At 40.0% G+C, this 23036-nt stretch overlaps 1 protein-coding gene across 3 annotated transcripts in view; it reads left to right on the top strand.

The window, feature by feature from the left end:
- EBF1 (EBF transcription factor 1) overlaps positions 1-23036 on the top strand; it is a 276429-nt gene that overhangs the window by 203847 nt on the left and 49546 nt on the right. For 2 of the 3 annotated variants that reach the window (XM_062002369.1, XM_062002368.1), the window contains exons 9-10: positions 735-865; positions 8406-8532. In XM_062002369.1, the coding sequence (XP_061858353.1) occupies positions 735-865; positions 8406-8532 (258 nt within the window). Of the gene's footprint in view, positions 1-731; positions 866-8405; positions 8533-23036 lie in introns of all 3 variants that reach the window. The other variant, XM_062002366.1, reaches the window with a different exon arrangement.

Below are 23036 nucleotides of genomic sequence, written 5' to 3'. Positions count from 1 at the left end.
ATAGTCTTAAACCAGAACATTTTAATCCACAATTTGAGCTTACTACTTTGAACAGTGCTTGAGTTTTTGACATCCTCTCAGGAGACCTTCAATACGTTTCATGCTAAGAAAATGGCTAATAAAAGCAGGGGCAGAATCTATGAATATGGCAGAATGATTGCACACTGTCTTGGGTTTTTTTGCAGTAGTAGACAAAACATTAAGCAGGGCAAGGTGGTTTAATACCAGGACAAGGATTCAAATGCAGGATAGTTAAAGAAATGCTGAGGATTTCACCCTTTTTTATTCATCCAATATTTTCTATAATATGTGTAGGAGTGTCCTTGATGAATCTAAGTTATGATGGATAATAAAGCAAGCTCACTGGAGATTGTTTTATTAACTCAGGTATTGTGCATTTCATACAGAATAAAGATAAGGATTTGTCCTGATTTCCAATTGGTCTCTGCACATCATGCTGTGATATTTTTTTTTTGTTAATGTAGGCTTTAAAAAGTTAATTTTTTCATTGCAGATAACAAAACAAAACAGAAATTAATTGAGGAAAAATTGCTTCCAAAGATATAGTTTGAGGTCATGCACATGTACTAGAAAGAATATGATTGCTGAAATCTTTGTGTTAGTAAGGGGGGAAAATGAAAGCTCCTTTTATTTTATTTTTCTCATATCTTCTTTCATTAAAATCTGGTTCTAACAGCAGAACACTTCTCTTTTTCATGTATGTTGAAAAGCAGCTACACCATGTATCAAAGCCATCAGTCCAAGTGAAGGATGGACTACAGGAGGTGCCACTGTCATCATCATAGGAGACAATTTCTTTGATGGGTTACAGGTCATATTCGGCACCATGCTGGTTTGGAGTGAGGTAGGTGTTGTCTGAACGGTAATGTCTAATAGCTTTGTCTAGCTTACAGCCAGCCTGTCCTTTTTCTATGCCACATGCTAAATCAGCAACAAATGTTGAGATGTGAATCCTTTCCTCATTCAGTTTTATGAAAATAATTAGTCAAATTTACCTGTGGCAGAAATCCATTATAGCCAGGGGATTTTCATCTCCTCTCGCTGGCCCAGAATTTAGCTCAGTGACTTTTATTGCAAGAAAAGGAAAGAATAAGTGCCTGTGTGAATAATTCTGCATTTAGCACTACAATCGCTAAGGGCCCACAGGAAACAAACGTTTAGGTGATTCTGCTTCCCAGGGAAACTGGCTGCTTGTAGCTGCAGCTCCATGAGGTGGAGAGTACAGAAACTCAGTGCCTCTGAACAGCATGTCCTGAAAGTGTAGGCACTTGGTGTAAGTACCATCTGCCTAACAGCAACCAAACACACAGTATTGTATCTACCATGGAAAATACAGACTTGTCATGCCTAGCAGAGACCTCTCTAGTAACACAGTAACCTGTTGTTTGTTTGTTTCTTATCCATTTTTTGCTGTTGCTGTTCGCCCTAGTTTCTTAAATCCCCCCTTCTCCTGGCACGTATTCCCCAAAATCTGTGCAAAGTTAAAACCTGTGCAGCAGCACCTGAGCAGCCACTGCCACTGTGCAGGACCACAGAAGTTACGGCAGACTTCCCTCTGGTTTCACTGACCCAGGGAGGCAGGTCCAAGGAAAAGTTTATGTTTGTATTTTACTACCTGTCAAAAGCATTTTGGAGGCTTTTAAAGAAATTGCCATTTTCATGATTTTAATACTGAAATAAACGTGGTGACAGACAAACCAGCTTCTCTGAAATAGCTATACAATGCTTACCTAGCGATGGAAGGATCTTATGGTGCTTTGCCTTATATCCTATAAATACTGAGTCAACCTTATAGCTTAATTCATCTCCAGCACATTATCCCTACTGATTCCATTGCACATATGGCAGCATTTTTTCCATATGAAGAGTATCCTCTAATGTCCTTCATGGGCTTCACTATTTTCTCCCTCTCTCTCTCATCCTTCCACTTGAGGACAAGTGTGAATGAAAGGGCATTCCAGAAAAGGAGATATATTAAATGAGCCCTATTCTGAAGCTCTTATGTGATCATGAAAGTGCCCCCTGGGTCCAGTGTAAGCATTTTGTGTGTTAGGATTGAAGCCATTATGGCTACAGACGTTTAACAGGGAAAGGTGAAGAGGCTGGGAGGAAAGTGCTCTGATTTTGGTACTGTAAAATTGGATCTGTCATTATAAAACTTGATTCTATTTATTAGTGGAAGCCATTAATTGGCAATTCCTAATCTCAGGAGAGTTAATGCTGGTCAAAACATTGTTGCTGATGGTTGCAAGGCCTTGTCATGAAATTAATAATGTTAGAGGGAGTCCAAAGTCAGTCTGGTTGTTGTGAATGCTGTAACAGGCTGCAAGTCGGCTTTGAGTGAAAACTGTTTCATTGTCTCCGTCTTACAGAATTGCTTCTCAGGTTTGTAACCTGTGAGGGCAGCAGAAAATTCTATAGGGAAAAGCAGTGATTTCTGAAAGCAGCAGACACTCATGATAAACAAGTGCAGAAATGCATGAGCTGTCTAAGTAATCCCTAAATAATAGTGATCTATAAATAATTCAAATTACACATACTAGCCACATATGAAGTACAAAATAAATTCTTTCATTTGCCTTCCCATATCTAAAAATGTCTAGTGGATTTCAGCACCCAGGAAGATTATTTTTGTTTTGCCTTAATAGAGTGTAGATTGAGCTGTCGATCTGCAGACCTGGAGCAGGTTTGTCCTGAAATGCCAGTCAGGCCCAGTTTTGAGCAAACCTTGCCAGAGTCTTTTTCCATTGGATTGAAGAAGAATTTTTAAGTTCATCCTGTTGTCTCATGGATCCAAATAAAACATGTTTTTAACTGAGCTGTAGAAAATCCAAACCAAAACTAGATAGGTACAAAATAAAGGAAAAAAAAAAGAATCTGTCCCATGCCACAGACTTTCAGTGGGACCTTGGGCAAATCACATAATCTGCTTAAAGTTCAATTCCCTATCTCCAACGCTGTAATAAGATTAGTCACCTTCTTGGGAGCAGTGCTGTGAAGATAATTACTGTAAAGTTCCTATATTACTGAGATTTTCTTATAGCAAACCCCATGTAAGTACCTGAGATGCGGGAATATTTCAAACTTAAATCCTGCCCCAGTGCAGAAGCAAAGTTAAAAGGAGAAAAAACAGGTTCATTTTAAGGGTGAGTTTGCTGATGGCAGGCAGCATATTTTATAAATCATTTCAAATGTAAATAATATATTTTTAATTTATTTTACATGCATCCAAGTTTTGTAATTGAAATATTTATATACTTGAAATGGAGTTGACTGTGTTAGAAAAGGAGGTTTGAAATGGTTTCTGAAACACATATTTATTATTTAAACATATATTTTAGCTGTAAACACTCTAACATAATTACAACCTTTCTCAGCCAGGGGGAACTAAACAAAAACTTAATTTGTCACATTAATTTTGTGCAGAAATACAGATACCCAAAGCCAGTAGGTTCAATTAATCCTAAACTCAAATACGACTTTATAAAAATGACTGTAAAAGCTCTTGATGTTTTTAGAATACTGCAAAATGCACCATTTAATCCCTTTTTTTCAAGGGACTTTCAGAATCAACAAACAAACGGCCTTGGTATATCGTGTGCACATGCTGAATCTGGACAGACAACTCCCAGAAAATAGTCTGTTTGCCAGATAGACTCTGTTTGTCCAGTCCACAGACAGAGTTGTTATTTGCAGATTTTTACCCAGCATTCTGCGTCTGTGTGCTTCAAACTCAGAATCTGAGCTGCTGATAAAAATCCTCTGTTGTTTTTCTCTCTTATTGGGAGGCTGAAACTCAAAGAGTAGAGTTTCAGGGCAAATATACGATTGTGAAGACAAAATTAGTTTCTTATAAATATTCCACAATATTTGCTTAAAATGAACAATTTCTTCAAACATTTTCCTGCCAAGAACATTCCTCCAGCTCTACAGAGTCAGCTGGAAACAACTTCTTTTTCTTTTATATTAAGAAAAGATGAAGCACTGAAACATCGGTTCTTTTACCTTTGTACAGCACAAAAACACAGGAGGATTTTTTTTGGTTTGGCATTTTTCAGAGGTTATTTTTTTTAATGCTGCTGAATTAAATTCTGTAACACAGTTTGTTATTTTGCTTTTCATGTTTGTTATTGATTTTGGAAGGCTCTGTTTCTGAGTGCTTATTTTGGAGGTCTGACTCATTTTTAAAAAATGAGTAGGCACCCTCTTTTTGAAAACCAAGGCTTATTAAACAGCATCTGGGTGCCCAGAATTGAGACTTGCACAGTCACTGGTCATTTAAAAAAATATAGGTGTCTTAAGGATCCTGTTCTCACTGAAAGCTCTCATTACCTTCAGTTGGTGGGATTTTTCTTCATTCCTGTCCTAATCGTCCTCTTCTCAAAGTGCCCAAGTTAAATTTATGGCTGATTGTCACCATTTCCCTAACCACAAACCAGAGCTCAAGCATGCAAAAATAAACTAGTGACTCAGATTAATGACATCTCCTTATAAAATGTCACTTTTAAAAAAAGAAAGTAACCTGGCACTCTTAAGAGTGTGAAATGATGCTGTATCACACAAGAATGTCTAGAATATATTAGCAAACCACAGAAAGAGGCTTCTTGTACACACTCAAACCAAACAGGTTTTGGATTTTGAAGGACGTGCACCTCCCTTCCATTCTGAAGGTCTCTAACTCAGGTTTTAATGCAACCTACAGCATGTCTCAACTGACATGTACGAGTTCGTATCAAACAGTTAGTGCAGTTGCCAAGCATAAGGCCAATTCACTTGAAATCCCTTGGGTGAAAGGGTCCAGTTACTAGTTTTCTGCCTGGCTCCAGATCTCAATTAGTCAAATGCTGAAATGGAAGAGTAAGCTGGATCTGGGATTTCCCACCGATGGGTTCATCTCCAAATCACAGCTTAATGTTTTGCTCAAGGTTTACATTTAAAAGATGTGTTCAGACATGTACAAAACTCATATTTACAAATTCGTAGTTCTTGGCATGTGATTACTACTCTTGTTACGATGCCTGGGATTTCCCACCTGAGGTTAGAACACAGAAGTGGCCATATGGGGTCAGACACGGAGGTTCATCTAGCTCAATATCTTGTGTTTGGTGCTGGGCAATGACATATATCTACAAAACCAGTAAGGCGAAAATGTTGTGGTGCTTACCCAGAACACTTTACCAGCCTCCAACAATTTGGGGCTCAGAGGTTTCCACAAGTGGTGTCTTTAGTAGCCATTGATGCTTATTAGCTCACCTTTTTCAAATGCTTTACGTGCAAATATAAGACTGACTGTGCCTTGAAGAAGCCAAAGGCTACGTCAGTGGGAGAGGAGAAAACATGCTAGGAAAAGCTGGAGTGGATTCCCAAAGTCAGGACTCAGGTTGACAGTGTAGAGAGGAAAATATCCTGTAATCCTAGAGTTACTGAACACAGGGACAGAGTTGCTCTTGCTACAAGTGGGCCTGGAGTACCCAGATCCATGCAGCATCCACTGGATCCCTTGGGTTGCAAAACAGTGTTAGGACAATTCAGAGAGCTGATCCTGGTCTGTAACACACATGCTGGCAGCACTAAGGAATTCGAGTTTGAAACCAAAGGTGATGTTCAGAAGGCAAATTTTGAAATATTTATGCCATTATTTATGCCTTACAAAAAAATTCTGGGTATGACAGTGACATAGGTGACTAGTGGTATGTAACTGAGCTAGGCAGTTCCTTTCCATGAACATGAGAAACAAAGGCTGACCCAGAAGAAAGGTCCTTCTAGCTCAGCACTAAATCCCTGACAGTGGTCAACAGCAGATGCTAAGGAGAAATAACAAAAGGAAAAGGCACGTGTATTCTCCTGGTATACCTCCCAAGCTTTAGTTCTAGACAAGAAAGGGGTAAAATATATCCTGAGTATCCTAAACCATAGGACTTCAGACATAATGTTCACCCTTTGGGAATGTGTGGGCGACAGTATTGTATATTTGTGGTTTTAAACACAGTTAAACTTATTTACTTCAGAGCACAAAGGAAAACCAAACTGTTTGTGGAGAACAAACCAGGAAACTTGCTTAACTCTCCCCAGCTCTCTGTAACAATGGACCATAAATAGGTCAGATGTTTCTTGGGAACCAAGGAAGATGAGTATTGGAAAATGCCACAAATTATGTTTAAAGAACGTTAAAGTGGTGACAGACCAGTAAATGCTGGGAAATTCAAAGATACAACCAGAAGCTGCCTGTATAGCTCATGCCAGAGTGGGGGTGAGGGGTGCAAGGCACATGCTGATGTAGTAAGACTAGCATGTTAACCTTTACTATTAAAATCCTTGGCTTATTTTACAAATATTTTCCCCTTAAAAATGTCATGAAACTTTTCTCATCTTGCCAGTTCACCCAGTTAACTAGAACCACTTGAAGATGGGATTTATCCCAGCTATGTTTGGCTGCCTACAGTTAAGCATCTAGTCTAAACTTGTCATCCCAGTTCATTGATGAGAGGTAGATGCTTCCAGAGAGCAGCTCCTCCCAACATGAGAAGTGTCTAAAGTACTGGGGGAAAAAATGCCCTTTGGCAATGCTTCCTGCCTCTGCTGACTATCGAACAGACAAGAGAATGTAATCAATTTAAGTAAAAGCAGCCCTTGGAAGTTTGGGTTTGGTTTTGGTTGGGTTTTTTTACCCAGTTGATAGAATGAGCAATTTAGAAAAAAAGGCAGGTTTCTTTTAAAAGTAGGTTTCTAAATCACACCATTTCAAAGCAGAGCCTGAAAACATGTTCTTAGAAGCTTGCAAACAAGAAGGCAGCCATTCCTACATGATCATTTCTAAAATGACATCTGACTTACAGCTTCTGTGGATCTGAATAACTTCTGGAGCATTCGATGACCGTAGTTTTGATTTCAACCTTCAACTTTTGATTTAATATTAGTTTTCTTTAAAAATGGAAGACTGCCTGCTGTGTATGCTCTTTCCCTCAGTAAGCTCTCAAAGGGCTCTCAGACAGACATCACTCTCCTTCTGTGCTTTGTGGTCCTGTACCATAAACAAAGGACTGGTTAAAAGTCTGATTTTTTTGGTAGGTCTTTTCTTCATTTTTGAAATATTTGGTTCCTAGTAAAAATAGGAGTAAAATTATCTTTTTATTTAAAAAACCAAAATCTATTGGGATGTATTTCCTAGTCCAGGACACTATTCGACCAACAGCATGGAGTGGCCGTCTGTCTGTCTAGAGTGCCTGTAGCTTTGGACACTTGTGAGGCTGGTTATGGCCTTGGTTTTGTTTGCCTCTCTAGAAGTGTATTGTTGTCCCACAGTCAATTACAGAAGGATTGTCTCTATACCAGAGATGGATCTTGATCTGGACAGAATCATGTCACCTTTTCTGTGTACCTCTTCTTACTGTTTTTGTCTGAGGGAGCATAATGAGTGACGGAGGACACTTCAGTGATGGGAAGGGCAATGTTGTAGTTTCTGAGTGCGACAGATCCTGCCATAAATTAGAGAACTCCTAGGTGACTTTAATATTAATTTTAGGGACTATGTTTTAAGTCCAATCCAGAAGCCTGAAAGAATAAAAATGTTTTAGAGCCTGAAAAGTGATCCACGTGAACCTTTTGTGTTAAGAGAATCAGGATCCTCAGCCTCTATAGCAAGAAGGTTAAGTTTGTCTACTTATCACTGTGTAAATCCACATTTGCAGAAGCGCTCTCAGACGTTTGCAGTGAAGGCAAATCGGAAGTGGTAGTTAAATAGTTATATTTGGTGTATTTCTTTTGAGTACTCTGGTCATTTGCAAGGAAAGATCCAACATCCTTCAGACACCAAACTTTGCGTTTCTGCAGGAATCCGTTATCCTTCCACAAAATGAACAGAAAATTAAAACAGCAACACATGGTGCTTTTGCAGTGCACAGATGTCAGCTGAGGACCGGTGCATTTAAAAGCCTGCCTGGGCTTGGGCTGTGCGGTGAATCTCAGCCTGAGCTTGCACTGTGCTGTGTTTACACCTGTAACTGCGTATCATTTATCAATCAGATTTGTTGGACACTGTCATGACCCTAGTGTTCGCCTAAGCAAACCTAAGCATCCTGCTGCTGTAAGCTAAAGTTATTGTGTTAAGCCAGGGCTAATGCTTGTACTTTCGAGCAATTGCCTGCCATGTATGAAAACAGAAATACTGTTGTTACAGTTGAGAAGGAGAATGCTTGTAAATATTGTAGTCACTGGCTTTTGTGTGGGTTACATCAAGATTGTATTCAAACATTGACAAGTTAATTACATGTTTCAAAGCTTGTTTACTGTGATCTGAGAGGAATGTGTTATTAAAGAAGTGTTCAGCATCTAACAGTGCTTTCCCCCCCCTCCCCTTCTTATCCCTTCTCAATGTTTCTCTGTAGCTGATTACTCCTCATGCCATCCGTGTACAGACGCCTCCCCGACATATCCCAGGGGTTGTAGAAGTCACATTGTCCTACAAGTCAAAGCAGTTTTGCAAGGGAACGCCTGGAAGATTCATTTACACAGGTAAGGATGCTTTAGTACTAGATACAGTGTGAGGAAATAGGGCAGGCATTGTATCACTCTTACTAGGGCTCCTGCTTTCGTCATTGAGATCTGTATGTTATTATTTTGGCTGTGTATGTCGCTGAAGGTATCAGTTTAAGGTTGGATTTCAGAAATGTATGACTGTAGAGATGAATCTGAAAACATACCGGTGTGGGATTTTTGTTTGCTTGTTTGTTGTCACAATGGGACATCTCTTTACCCAGGAGATGGGAGGAAGGAGAGAAAGAGATACTCCAGCATTTAAACAGAGGGAGAGTGAAAGCAGAAAGAGGTGGACATACTAGTGCTGTCACAAACCTGCCTTCCAAGGAAGGTCTTGCTAAATATCTCCATCTCATGTTGTCTGGCAAATGTTGCAAGTGCAGGTGCTGTCAATGCTAGACCACTCTCAGTGGTGTTAAGAATGGCCTGGGAGATAAATCAGGTGGCTCCCTAACTTTTAAAGCAGAATGTATGTCATTGATTCCTTTGAAAATATGTGTGCTACAAGAACTCAAGTCTTGGTCCAGATTTTGATGTGCTTGTCTTTTTATGCACTTGTTATTTGACATACGGAGACAGGACTGCTTCTATAAATGTTTGCCTGAGCTGTGGTTCATCACAATCCAGTGCAATTCCTTTCCCCTTTCTTAATTGCTCCTAAAACTTTAAGATGAAGCTGTATCATAGATACTTGTGGCTACGAGACATTCTGAATTACTCCAGCTGTGAATGTACACACAGGGACTCGAGGCTGGGACACTTCAGCGGGATAGCAAAGCTCTCGTTTGATTTTGCTTAACACTGAGTAAGTTGAACAAAAGTGCTTTATTGTCTTTTTCAAATACACCCTTCTACAGTTGGAGGTTTCTTTAAATTGGGCCTAAAGTGATCATATATTGACTTGCTGGCTGAGCAGCAGGCACTTGTGGAGTTTGTGTTTGTTTATTGTAAGTATTATGATTTCAACAATGTGAGGGAAATCCATATATTGGGCAATAACACACCATATCAAAAAGGTTATTTAGGGTTTGAATGTGTTGGAACAAAAGAAAAAGAAACAGCAAAATTACCAGCTGGTGCAAAATGCCAGTGTGTACCACATGAAAGCATCAGCCAGAGCTCTGGGTAGTTTGACCGTGAATCCTTTCCCCTCTCACTTTCTTACAGTAAGTTGTGCTGCCCTGCTTGTTGTCAGGTCACTTGTGCTGGTGAGAAGGCAAGTGTGCATGCAGAAGAAGGAAGGGAGGAAATATGTCCCCTTTGATTTTGCAAAGAAATTTTTGGGGACTTTATTTTTGCAATTTAAATGTAAAAAAATGTCTTGGACCCATTTTGGTTTTGCTTCTCAGCTCTTCATTAATTAGCTTCTCCATTGAAAAGGAGGGCGGCAATTTAGCCTGTCTGCCCAGAAGCAGATGGCTGAATGTGGAAATAAAGTGTCCCAGTAGGGAGAGTGTTCCCATATATGCATTTTCAGGTTAGTGTTTAAACCACGTTATTTTTCATTCAATGAATGGAAGTTATGAAGTACTAAACAACAATGATAAAATCAAAGATGATCCAATCCGTGGGCAATTCTCTTGCTTATGCAGCTTTTATGGAGTTGGGTTGGATACAGAAAAGCTATTGCAACTGAAATCGTACCTCACACAATTTGCATTTTCCTTTTAGATGCAGCCTGAACTTAAATGTGGCTTTTTAAAGAGGATTAAATGAAACTAAAATAAAAACAATTAACGCATCCTGACCCTCAGAAGTGCCTTCCAGCCCTTTAAACAAAATGCAGGTTCAGTACACGCCTGCCGATTAGTTTTAGTTAATTGAAAATTATAGGATTGACCCAAGAGGAAAATTTTGTTTGCACTCCAATCACTTTTACAAATTAAGGAAAATTACCACAATTTTGTTTAGCTAAGGTTTCACACTGAGTTCACGAAATTAGCTCAGCCATCCCAACAAAGTCAGCACTTTGTTAGTGAGCACTAGAAAAAAACTAATAGTCTATGGTGTGTACAAACGAAGCATAGAAAAAGCTATGATGCTTTAGAGAACTAGGCCAAGTGGTTTTAATTAGGATTATTGGTTCATTGTAAGTTTTGAAGAACAATCAAACTAGCAGATTAGCTGTTTCTTTTAAAGCTAGAATTTCTTGCCATTCATTTTTCCCATGAGAACTTGTTTTAACTCCCACATAGCACTATTTTTTTTCTTTCTTTTTTTTCTTTCTTTCTTTCTTTTTTTTTTTAACAAGGCCTGCAGGAAATGGACCAATTGGAAGTTGGGATACAGTAACATTCCCCAGCATCACTGCAGCCGATGGGAGTTTTTCACAATGTTCTTCAGTGAACTCAGTGTTCTGGAACTTATTACAAAACCACAGAGGCCAAATGTTTTCTCAGAGGAGTTTGGCCTCTGTTTTTGGCTGAAAACATTTCAGCGTCACTTGCTGCTTATTTACCCTACTATTAAGAACAAGAAAAGGGGAGAGGAGAAAAAGGGGGGAAAAAAAAAACTAGGCAAGAGAGTGAGAGAGAGAGACCTGGGGTTTGTGGGCGGTGCAGGAGTTGATCAAGCATAGTTTCCTTTCTGGTGAGAATGTCCCTGCTCGTTAATGGTCCCATTTTGTGGTCAGGTCTCATTTAGAAGAAATTATTTTTAATCAGTGTTCAACAAAATATCCCCTCAAGCCACCTGGCTGTAAACTGTTTTTTTCTTACTGTTAAGTACTTAAGTTCTCAGAAGAAAATACCCAGTGACCCATTAATTTTAGCCTGTTTCTTTCCCCCCTTTAACTGCAAATAACTTAGTAACATGATCTCTAAGTAGTCCATGTGCCATCTAGGAATCAAGGTCACATATATACAGAGAAATCCTGGCTTTTGCAAGTGTTTTTTTGAAATAAATAAACCAGTGTGAACCCTGTGCTTACAAGAAAACATAAGTTTTTTATTTTCCATCTGCAAAGCAAGCCATTAGCATTGCACTTAGAGAGCAATTATTGGAGTTTTAAGCTTTGACGTTCCTGAGAGAACGTTATTAGAAATACACAAGTCTGAACACATCCTGTGTGTGTGTTCATTTGGAGTAATATTAAAAGTCCATATTGCACACAGAAATACCCAAACGTACCGGCCAGTATTTCCCTTTGGCACCTTTCATGTTTTCTGAAGTGAACTGAATGAGTTAATCTTCATGTCACAGCTTGGGAGTCAGACATGTATCACTCCCATTATTTTAGGACTGGAGAAGCTGACATAAAGCGAGAAACCATCGGGGATACAAATCCATAGGTAGTTTGCCAAGGGGTCTCAGGGGATAAATGGTTGAATTAAATAAGGTATAAGAATTGGCACAAACCTGTAATACAGGCCTTTGAGACTGATTTGGTTTAATTTTGACTTTTTTAAAAAGGGTGCCTGATGGACAGCATGAATTTCACAGACAAATTTTGCTGTGGCACTGAACCACAAGGTTTGAGTGGGACTGCATGAATATAAGTGAAAGGAGAATTTATTTCACTGCCTATTGGAAAGGACATATGGAGGGTCCATAAAAATGCATTATGCTGTGTCTTCTGCCACCTGCTCATTTTAAGGTTTTGTGCTTTTATTCCCAAACTCAAGCGAAGGACTACATAGGAGCCAGAAGTATATAGCATTGCCACTAAGGTTAGATATATAACCTGGGGTTAATTCAGATTCTTGGCTGAGCAATACCCAAATACTCTTTCTTTTTAAAGAATTGCTGACATGGTTAGATATAGGCTCGAATTTAAGGTCCATTTTAGTTTGTGTTAGTCTTGCAGAGAGACTGTGGGCTGTTTGTGGGCTAAAATATTTGTGGACTGACAGAATACCTAGAGAAGTCCCCTTCCACTTCATTTGGGGGTTGTTATTAGCTATAGCATATGGTGTGTCTTGAGAAATACTACAAACAGGAGTGGGTGGATGCAGGGTCGATGTAGACACTCAAAGCTTGCTGTGCAGTGTGAATAACCCAGATGCTGAGTGCTGATCTTCTAGGAGAATTGTGGCAGGGGCTGAGCAGGTCAGAGTGGAGCGCTGCCGAGGCTGACCAGGGTTTGCGTTATGCTTCTGGGCTGTTGTGTGGGGAGTGATGTAGAAATGCTAGCACTGTGAAGGTCAGGGTGTTTGCAGAATTTCTGGGAAACTGCCCCTTTCTCTGAAGTGTCATAGGGCTTCTCAGAGAACTTCTCACTCTTCTAGCTGCTGCAAAGAAGAGGCAGCCTCGTGTGGAAAAATCCCTGCTCCATCCTCATTTTACCACTTATTTATTTCCCAAAAACATTTCAGCCTGTGTACAAGCAGGAAGAGCCTTGCAGATTGCAGATGACTTGAGTAACATCTTCAAAAGCCTCAGTTTTAGGTGGCTTCATTTTTACACTTTTGTCTCTAAGTGGTTTAATTTGCAGAAGCACAAGGGTTGTCATCTTCTGAGAACCATTCTCTCTTCATTTCTTAAGTCAAATACCTCCAAGAGTAAGAGAGCAAAAAGTATCTGTCATCCTTTGAAATTTCAGTCCATGGTTTATGTCATGTGCCCAGAACCACATAAAAGGTGATCTCTACTCCTGAAAGTTTCCATCCTGGTAAAACTTAGTGATTCTTTTGCTAGCAAAATGTTCTGCTTTCAAGAAGGCACTAATAACTGTGCAAAGTTGGAAAGATAACATAATCAATGGAGGAATCTGTTTTCAGAATGGAGACTTCTAGAGTTTGTAGACTTAAAGAAAAAAAAAAGAGAGAAGAAAAAGGAAGTGGTGATAAGAGGCAGACTGGCTGTCAAGGAGTTCCTGGAGCCCCACTGGAGCCTTTCTTGATCCCTGTGGGCTAGAGTTTGACCCTTACAGCAGCTAACCTTGGCCATAGCTGTGTATCTGTTAGTTTCTGAGAAATGTTAGAACCTAGCGACAGTCATTGTCAACATCAGTAATACACAACCTCATTAGTTTTACAATGCCTCATTCATGTATGTGTATTATTAAATCATGAGCACTTAAATAGCTGATTATTATAAATGAGGAGAGAAGGCCACCATCAGCAAAACAATAAAAATAAAATAAAAAAGCCAGTATCTCTGGCTGGTTTTATCCTGATGTGTTTATAAAATTCTTCTCCCTCAAAGATATGACCATCATTAATCTGAAATGAAATATAGAACACATCACTTCTCCAGAAGAGTGACCAGCTCTGAGGTCTGGTAGCTAGAAAATGAATGCCATTTGTTTTTAACAGCAGTTTTTATCTGCCTTTCACTAGTAAATATTAATAGCAGTGGTAGAATAAAAAGTATCAAATGTCTTGAAGTTAAATCGTCATGGAGTGCTACAGAAGAACAGAACAAAATCCCTGAGCACAAAGAAAAGTATAAAGTTTAAAATAAGAACTAATGTCTGTTCTTAGAAGCAGGAGAGCCCTGCACTGCAGGCTTCCCTGTGCTTTGGACACTCAGTAAAGCCTGTTCCTGATCTCAGAGATACTCTACAGAGGATAGAGGACAGATGGCAAATCCTAACTATATCACAATTAAATAAGGAAGAACAAAACGAATTCCTTTCAAAATGTAGACTTGTATTGATGAATTTAATTAATATCTCTGGGAACAAACAAAAAACCCCCTTGTGTCAGCTATCTGAAAAAAGTCCTAATGCAGAGTTCACTGGGTTCCCCTTCATCTCGTGGTGCCAACTGTTCGTTCGCAACTGGACCTTGCGATGGGAACACCGGAGGTGTCAGGGAGTGTGTGGAGCTCAGGGACGGATCTGTCTCTGGGGTGATGTGCTGGGCTGAAGAAGTTAAGCTGTACGTGTGGCTTTCTGCTACCATAGGACTTTGCCATGGTCACTGAAGAACTGGGTCCTCATGGCACCACTGCTGAGCCTGAGACATTTGCAGGTAAAACACAGATGGGAAAAAGGGAGGATGTGAACTTGAGTGTTAACTGCTCCTGAAAAGGAAAGTTGCCCTCAGGAAATTTCTGAGTTTAAGCTCGAACCTTGCCTGTTCTAAATTCCAGTCCATTACCTTAGTTGCTCTGCTGAGTTAGTTTTAATACCTGGTCTGCCTGACTTGTCTGGGAATTTTTAGGGGGGGTGGGAAATGGTTGCAATTGGTTTAAAACAAGCTTTCCTGGATTAAATAACTTGGATCTTTATTGTTTGGTGGTAAGCTTGGGGGTTGATGTTATTACACAAATGTTTGTTCTGAAGTTTGTTAGGATGCACCCAATGGAGTGAAGCACAGACAGCTGTCAATATCCATATTATTAGGAATGTTAAGGTGGTTGTTTTAGTCTGCACAAATTCAGGAAAGGAACCTGGGGGGAATTTTAATTGATTACAGAGAAAAAGGTGTTACCAGGCAGTGAGGGATGGTGGAGGTAGACTGGAAAATCCCTTTTGTGTGCTAATAGGAACACAAAACACTGGTATCTTTGGTGTTTCTTAAACACTGGCAGAACCCTAACACGCTGTAAAAAACAATCACTAAAAGTGTGCAGTGTACCTGTAGGACAGCTGCAAAATGAAAGCAATTACAGCAGCCCTCAGAATAAAGCTGGCTGTGAAGGAAACATATTATTTTGCATATTTTATGTGTACACTTTCCAAGAAATATGACCTTTATTTTCTAGTTAGAGGGAAGTGCAATCAGAGTCTACATGGCAGAGGGTAGCTGGATCATTAAAAAGAATATTTTCTCTGATATTAGAAGTCTAAATGGGCACCAGTCCTTATTCACAACCTTGGCTGTTTCTGTCTGCCCCGAGTTAATAAGTGATAAGGCCAAAAGAGAAATAAATCACTGAAGTCCCTGTCCAAAGAAAACATATTGACTACAGCCAAGCAAATAACAGCCTATAACCAATGGTCCCATTCATCATTCATGTAATAGGGATATAAAGTATTCTCTACCTATGAAACTACAGAGTAGGAAAAAGCCTGATAAGCCCCCAATCTAAGCTATGTGATTTGATTATTAAAGGACATGAACTGTTTGTCACATACCTTTAATCTTTAAGATGTGTTGCCATTTCTAAACTATAAATTCGTGGTAAAGGATTAGAAAGCTATTAATGATAAAGGTATAAACTAGACTTTATAAGGATTCCTGCAATTGTCATGCAACCCTGTAGACCCTGGGAACCTTAACCTATTGAATATGATATGATATAGTTATCTGACCTTCAAAGCCAAGAAACCGTTTTTTTGCTTTTCAAGTTCCAGGCTTACTCCATGACAAATTAACCCTCTGGGTTCTCAAAATAAGCCTTGTAAATTCTTTTCTTTATCCCCACCCCAAACCTTTACATTTTCATGCTTTTTGCTTCAAAACCCTCTTATTCCAGACTGAAATTGTTAATCTTTTTTTATTCTCCTTTTAGCTCATGTCAGTTGATAAGATATTATTCTCTCTTTTAAAAAAATGGCCAATAAAACAGAGAGCTGAGATGAATTTCTAAAAAGCCTGAATTGTGCTCTGTTTCTACAGAGGGCTTCACTGTCTTTTTTCTTAGTGTATGGGTATTCAGATTAGACAAATGCCACAGAAATGGACAGTTTATAGTAGCAGCAGTGGCTGTACTGCTTGCCTTAATGCATTTCAATTCTGTGCCCTGAGAAGAGGGACAAGGCACTATCTTTTTTCTGGATGAGAAAGCAGACTCCTCAGCTACTTGTTGCCACTGGAATATTTCATAGATGGTTAGCTGGGAATTCTGACCGCCTTGTGGATATGTATGTGCCTAACTCATCTTTCCTGTGCTTCTCATGGGGTGCAGCAGGTTTTGATTTCTGCCTGGAACCATGCTCAGGATTTACTGTGTGTTGTTGAAAGATGGCCAAGCTGTGGGCTGAGCTGTCAGAGGTGCCCATGTGCACTGCACACTGGCTCTGACGAGGAAGGCACAACATGAATTTAGCACACATCTGCCCGAGGCACGCTCTTGCACAGCACTACCTGCAAAATAGCCTCCTTAAGATGTGCTTAATCCTTTGAGGTGCTTGTTAGTGAGGGTTCATTTTGCACAGGCATTTTGTTATAGGAGTGTGCATGCTGTATGTCTGGCTCAGACCAGCAGCGTGCAGCCATCGTTCCCCGGGGGCAGGACTTGGGCAGCTTCGCTTGCTTTGTGCTTGTACTAACATCCCTATGCAGCCAATAATACTTATCTAGCCTGCTTAAAGCTCACTGACAGCAGTGACTACACGGTGCCCCAGTATAGCCAAATGTCTACAGTTTCAGGCTTTTTTGTTAATATATAGATAAAAGGAAAATCTTGTACTTGCAGCCTTTCATCTCAGTGGATGCAAGAGCAATTTATTGCATGGAGTATGAAGTTCTTTGTACTTTTCTGCTATCTTGCAAGAACTCAACTAGGCTCTTCTTAGTTATGAAGATACCAAGTGCATAAGTGATGTGATGTGATCCGCTGTGGCGTCTGGACAGAGGTATAGAAAACTGTTTAGTTCCAGTATGAACAGGGTCAATCCTGGCAGCTTCTCAGGCTTGCCCAAAACACTGCAGAGTTGCATTCTGATGCAGGTTGCAGTGTCCATTGTTACTTTATTAAAGTCAGTTTGGGTGTTTCTGCATGTAACATTGCAGTCTGCAGTGCAGATGTACCTTTGTAGGCTGGAGGGATGCTATATTGCTGGCACCACAGGAGCCAACAGAGGGAAAGACAAGCAACTCGAAAAGGAAGGGCATTGTTAACTGTGGTCTTTTAAATGATGTGAGACCTTTGGCAGTAGTCCATGTTGGTTTTTTTTTCATGATAATGACTGACTAATGTCTTAGTGAAAGTAGAATTTCCTTGAAGACTGAAGCTGCATAAAAGTTTCAACAATCTCAACAGATCTCCAAATCCCACCCTCTGGAAAAAGTTTCAACCCCAATAAGAAAAAATCTTGAGCCCACTTGTCCAAGATCTGTGTATAACTATATAGCCTTCACTGAAAGGTGTTTTGCCATTGTTCTGTTGTGACCTCTGTAGTTAATTACAGCAGTATAAACCCATCATTACTTAATTCTGCCCAGCCAAGTTGTGTGCAGGGCTTTTATTCCAGAAGATAGGACAGAAGTTACTGAACGTATTAGTGCACAAACACGTTAGCATGTAAATTAGACTGTGGTTTAGCAGCTATTCTGCATTGACTACCCACACTGAACCATGTACCCAGATAGCTCACAGCAGTTGGCACCTTGGGGAGATAAGTGTGAACCATTCATTCAGTATGACAGTAAGGAGATGGGATTTGGACAGTTACCCTTGAAGACCTACAGTCTTGCATTTTTCCCTAAGGTGTTTGCGTGCCCCTACACACTGTTACTTCATCTCTCAGTGTCTTCTTTAATTTCCCTCCTGTCCTTTCCCTCCCAGTTGTTATTTCTTCATCTTTTTTTCTGTTGGCGTAAATTGTGGTTAACCTATTTGCATGACGAGTTGTGGACTTGAGCTGCTCTTGCATAGCGCCAGGTGTCAGCATTGGTGGTTAACAAGAGGAAACCCCATTCCCAGCAGACAGAGGGTTAATTTTAAAACAAAACTAACCAGAACAAAACAGAGAGATAAACCCCACACAGTCAGCTAAGAATGGTATTTTTTTTTCAAGTCTGCATGGGACAGAAAATGCTTTTGGAAATTAAGATGTTACAGCAGCCATCTAGCAAAAACACGTCTGTTAAAAAACCTCTCTGTTTTAAATCTGTAAAAACTGCAAGGTAAAACCTGTGATGTCTCTGAATAGTTCTGAAACCTGGTGTCACTTCTAGTACCGCAGCATCTTCCAGGATGGGCTTTATCCTTTTTCAACACAATGAGGTCCTCTTTTACCTTATTTACACAAGGGACAGCTATTTAGTGAGCCTTTCTGACCCTCCCTTTGGAGCTCTGGGGCATGATGCCTCACGCATCATCTTAGAAGTGGGTGAATAGCCATCAGGAAACTTTTCTCTCTGTCCTCTCCCTGCAGATGGGCTCTAAATAAGTGTTCAAAGAAGCGCTCAGATGGCTGAAGCTGGGTGAGAAGCATTACACCTCCAGTGACCCCACATGCTAGATGCTGTGTAGGAGAGTAACTATTGTCCCAAGTATTACAGTTCCATGATGCTTTCTGAAACACGTGTGCTTATTGCCCTGTTTTTAGCTTTAATTTTCCTTTTTTCCCCCTCCTAACACATCTTATTCCTGGCTTTCAGTGGGGTGTTTTACTTAGAAGACTACAACTTGTGGAATAAAAATAAGCAGTTTGCATGCTCAGGCAGTTCTAGCAGCAAGCTTGTATTTGTAAAAATGAAAGGCAAGATTTTACTGCCAGAAGAAACCATGAATTCACGTTGAAAGGTCACTTCTGCAAGGGAAATGTTTTTTCCAAATGTAGGTCTCTGACTAGTTTCACCACTCCAAAAAGAATTCTCCCCAAAGTTCACATGCATGTTGTGCACAGCCACTAGAAATAGCTGTTACATTGTTGTTCCTAAAAATAGGCTTTCAAGCAGCCAGCATACTGAAAACCAGTAACGTTTTCTCTACAGGTTTTTAGTTTTGAGGCACTTCTGACTCCCTTAAATCTTGCATTGAAATATGCATGCCATGTATTTAAAAGGAAGAGATTGAGACATACCTTGTCTATTTGCCTTAGATTGTATTTTCCCTGAGTGTTTGTGTCAGCTCAGGCTCTGTTATTGATGGAGGGGCTGTCAGGGTAGCACATGGGTCTGACAGGTCACGGGTGGGAACGAGGATCTGCACCAGGCATCTTTTGTTCTGGAATGAAGAATTTAGTTCAAATTTCACAAAGACAGCACCAATCCACACAACACTTCTTCACCAAGACTGTTCATCCTTGCATTGCTTGCAAGTTCTGTTAAAAAGGCAAATGAACCTTCTTCAAATTGAGGCCTAAGGGAAAGGATGGAAATGACCCCCTCCCCTCTCCAATTTCCCCCATTAGACTTTTTTTTTTCCCTACAGATGTTCAAGCTGATTATTGCTGGAGTATTTCTGTGGACCATGAATATTCATTTGTTTTTTGGCAATGCATTTCCTTCAGTTTCCCTGCAGTGTTTTGTTTCCCTGCGAATGTCTGAACGAGGAATTTAGCTGAGAGTCCATTTTAAGAAAATATTTCATGATCTATTTGATAAATTCTTTCAGATAACAGGTTAATTGGAGAAAAACATCTCTTTGGACAGTTACTGAGAGGGAAAGGTTTGTTATGAATAATTTGCTCCACTGTAATACTGATGCCTAGGTCTGAGGAAGCTTCTGGACTTGCTCTTTGAGGGGGCAAGGTTGATTTTTAAGGTGTTATACCATGTTGAATGGAGTTTACTGTGCCTCCAACCCTTCAATCTGCTAATTCTACAGCAAATGTGAGGGTAGAAATTGCAGCTGATGTGCAGGGAATAGCCAAGATCCTGCACTGCAGTTCATTTGCAGGTAGGCCAGGCAGGCTGCACACAAGAATTTGGCAGAATTCCTCCGACTTCAGTGGGAATCTGCATTATCTTTTTGAATTACAGTAGTGTGGTCTTTGGGATCACCCCAAATTGTCATCATTTTCCCTGTAACACCGTAATACGTACCCAGCATGTTCTGTGGTATAATGTACACAATTTTACAATAACTATGTAATTAACTCACTTTGCTATTCCCCTCTCCAGGGAAACTCATGCTTCTATTAATGCTATTAGGAAGGTCCTATGCATAGAACAAAGAAAGTGGTGCAGCAGATGAGTTAACATGATTTGATTTGCAGATGCTTTAAACACTTAGCAGGAGACAGCTATGGAAGCTAATTAAATCACTCTAAGGTGCACAGGATTATCTGCTTTGTAAGAAACAATTTTAGTGAATTATGGTCGCCCTTTAGCTGAGGGGAAGTAAAAAGCATATTTGTTTGGAATTAAATTTCCCACGCAAAGTGCCCATCAGACCTCTCTTTCCCTGCACTCCTGAAGTAGTTTTCTTCGTAGCTAATATTTTCTAGGGCCGTGAATTTTGATTTTGTATGAGTGGCGCTGCTTCGGACTTTCTTACATAAAAATTTTCCTACTTAGCTATCGATTAGGATCTGCCTTTAAGCAGTGTCTTGAGTAAAAAATCATGTTGGTACATTCACTACCTCTCAGACACTGCATCTTATTTAGTGTACCGGAATTCCCAGTTTAAAGTAATCACAAAATTTATGGAGAAACGGATAAAAAAGGTTGTAAAATATCGATTTGGGGAAAATAATAACACAACTCATCTATAATAAGAAGAAAAATGAAGCAATAATTCAGGTGTATTGAACGGCTTGCTTCTGGAAGTATTGATCCAGTGCTTTAGTGTGCAACATCGCACCTAACATTGCAATGGAAGAACAGCGCTGCATTCCCCTTCTCATTATTTCACAGACCCTATTACCTTGTTACACAGGTCCCACAGAGCCTGAACTGCCAGCAGGGAAAGAGAGGAACCCCCAAAATAACCTCAAACCTGTAATGTCTTAATATCACAGTATACCACTGTAACAACATGCACATGCTCCCGTGCTTCTCTTAGGACAATACTCTGCTTGAGTTTTTCCCTCTTGCTCTCCTTGCTGTATCGCTTGTATTACCTGTGTTCTGAATCACATCAGCAATGATGTAATTGAGGAAACGTTACTCCGTTAGATATTGACTTTCAGGATCCGCATATAAAAATTCCCAATGTTATTGGAGTGTTTTCTTTCTGTGGCAATAAGCAAACGTTGAAAAAAAGGACAGCAAAGGTCAGTGGAATTTTAAAATAAGCGCCCCGACATTTCCACAGCATTAAACTCCATCATGCAACATTGCATTTCTGTTTGTATCTGCTGACATCTGCAAAGGTATCACCCTTCATTGTTGGGCATAAATAATTTAGCAGCTAGAATTTTGAAATGAGCACAGAGGAGTTTTACCTATGTAAAAGAACAAAAAAGAATTAATAAGTGAGAAATGATGTGAGTTGAAAAACTGAACTCCTGTAACAGGGCAGCCCTTTAGCACCTGTGAAGACAAATGTGCTTCCTGCTCTGTGAGGAAGCTGCTTTATATGTGCCTGCAAACTTACTGCATCCCTCATGATCATTATCGAGAAATATGAGCCAGAACAGATGAGCAAGTTCTGAACAGATCAGGCCTCCTGCAAATTTCAGCTACCATTGATCTGCGGGATTTGCGCTGGATCCTCAGCATTGTTGGGCTTGCAGGGTTTGTCCTTTTAATCCATACAGTGGTGGGGGAGAGTGAAGCAAACACTTCTGATCAAGGAATGGGGGGAAGGGAGGAAGAATGAAAAGAGGAAAATAATCTATGGCTGATGCAGAGGCCAAAGAAAATTGCTTTCTATAAACTGCAAGGCCCTACAGTAAGACTCTTGAACCGTCGATACCAAAGCAAGCACAGGTTGTGATGGTCAAAGCATCTCATCACACACTGCTTTCCCCAGCACAAGTTCTCCCTCCATCAGTGTGTGTTTTCCCTGGGCAAGGAAGGCTGAGGAGTATGCTGCAACCAGGCTGCAACCCTGGGAGGTGTAAGATTCCTTTCATTTGCATGCTTGCAGTTCAGCACTGTCTCAGGAAGCAGAAAACGTGCAATTGTTTTCTCAACCTAAATAACATTTCTAGTTTAGAAATCCTGGGGGAAAAATCATTGTCAAGCTGGCAGGTTGAGATGGCATGATGATAAATGACTGAGGTGTGTGTTCTGACTCTACAGGGACACGTGGGGTGAAGAAAACCCTCTTCTCTTGCACTCTTTGCATTTACAGTCAGGAAGGGGCAATTCCAATCTGAAAACATACTCTTGCCACTGGAAAGATGTAGGACCATACCCTTCTAGTCACCAAAAGAATTATTTCCTTGTGGGTCAAGGTGTTTGTGCTGTGACATCTTTTTAAGGCACTGACAATGCTTGTGGTTTTTTTCCGCCTTTGGTGACTACAGTCAGAAGACAAACGAAAAATAGAGTGTGTTTTGGCTAACACAGGAAACGAGTGTGGCATGGGGTGTCCATGGAGCAGTTAAGCAGTTTCATAGGTTCACTTGTGTTTCTAGAAAACAGTTTGAGACAAGCTGTTATTGGCCAATGAAAGTTTTCTTAGCAAAAATAAAAAATCTAGGGATTTGTGTTCTAAGGTCTAAAGCTGCATGAAACTTATCACAGATATTTTCTTAAATTTAGGCAGTAATTCTCTCTAGATTTCACAAATTTGGTAATTTGAGTTTTTTATGGAGAGCTGATTCATTTGGGTTTTTTTCCTTTCAAAGTTCTTTACAGTGCCAGACTTTTTTTCAGGGAAATTGATATTTTCACATATGCTCTCATAGTGAAAGGAGTTTTTGCGCTAAAATTCATTAAAATGTGTCCCTCTTGATTATTTACTGCTCTGCACACTTTTAAACAATTGAAAGCAAACTGATAAAAGCTCCACATTTACATACATTA

Source organism: Colius striatus, chromosome 9 (genome assembly GCF_028858725.1).
Source record: "Colius striatus isolate bColStr4 chromosome 9, bColStr4.1.hap1, whole genome shotgun sequence".
NCBI lineage: Eukaryota > Metazoa > Chordata > Aves > Coliiformes > Coliidae > Colius > Colius striatus.
This window is presented reverse-complemented; position numbering and strand designations above follow the sequence as displayed.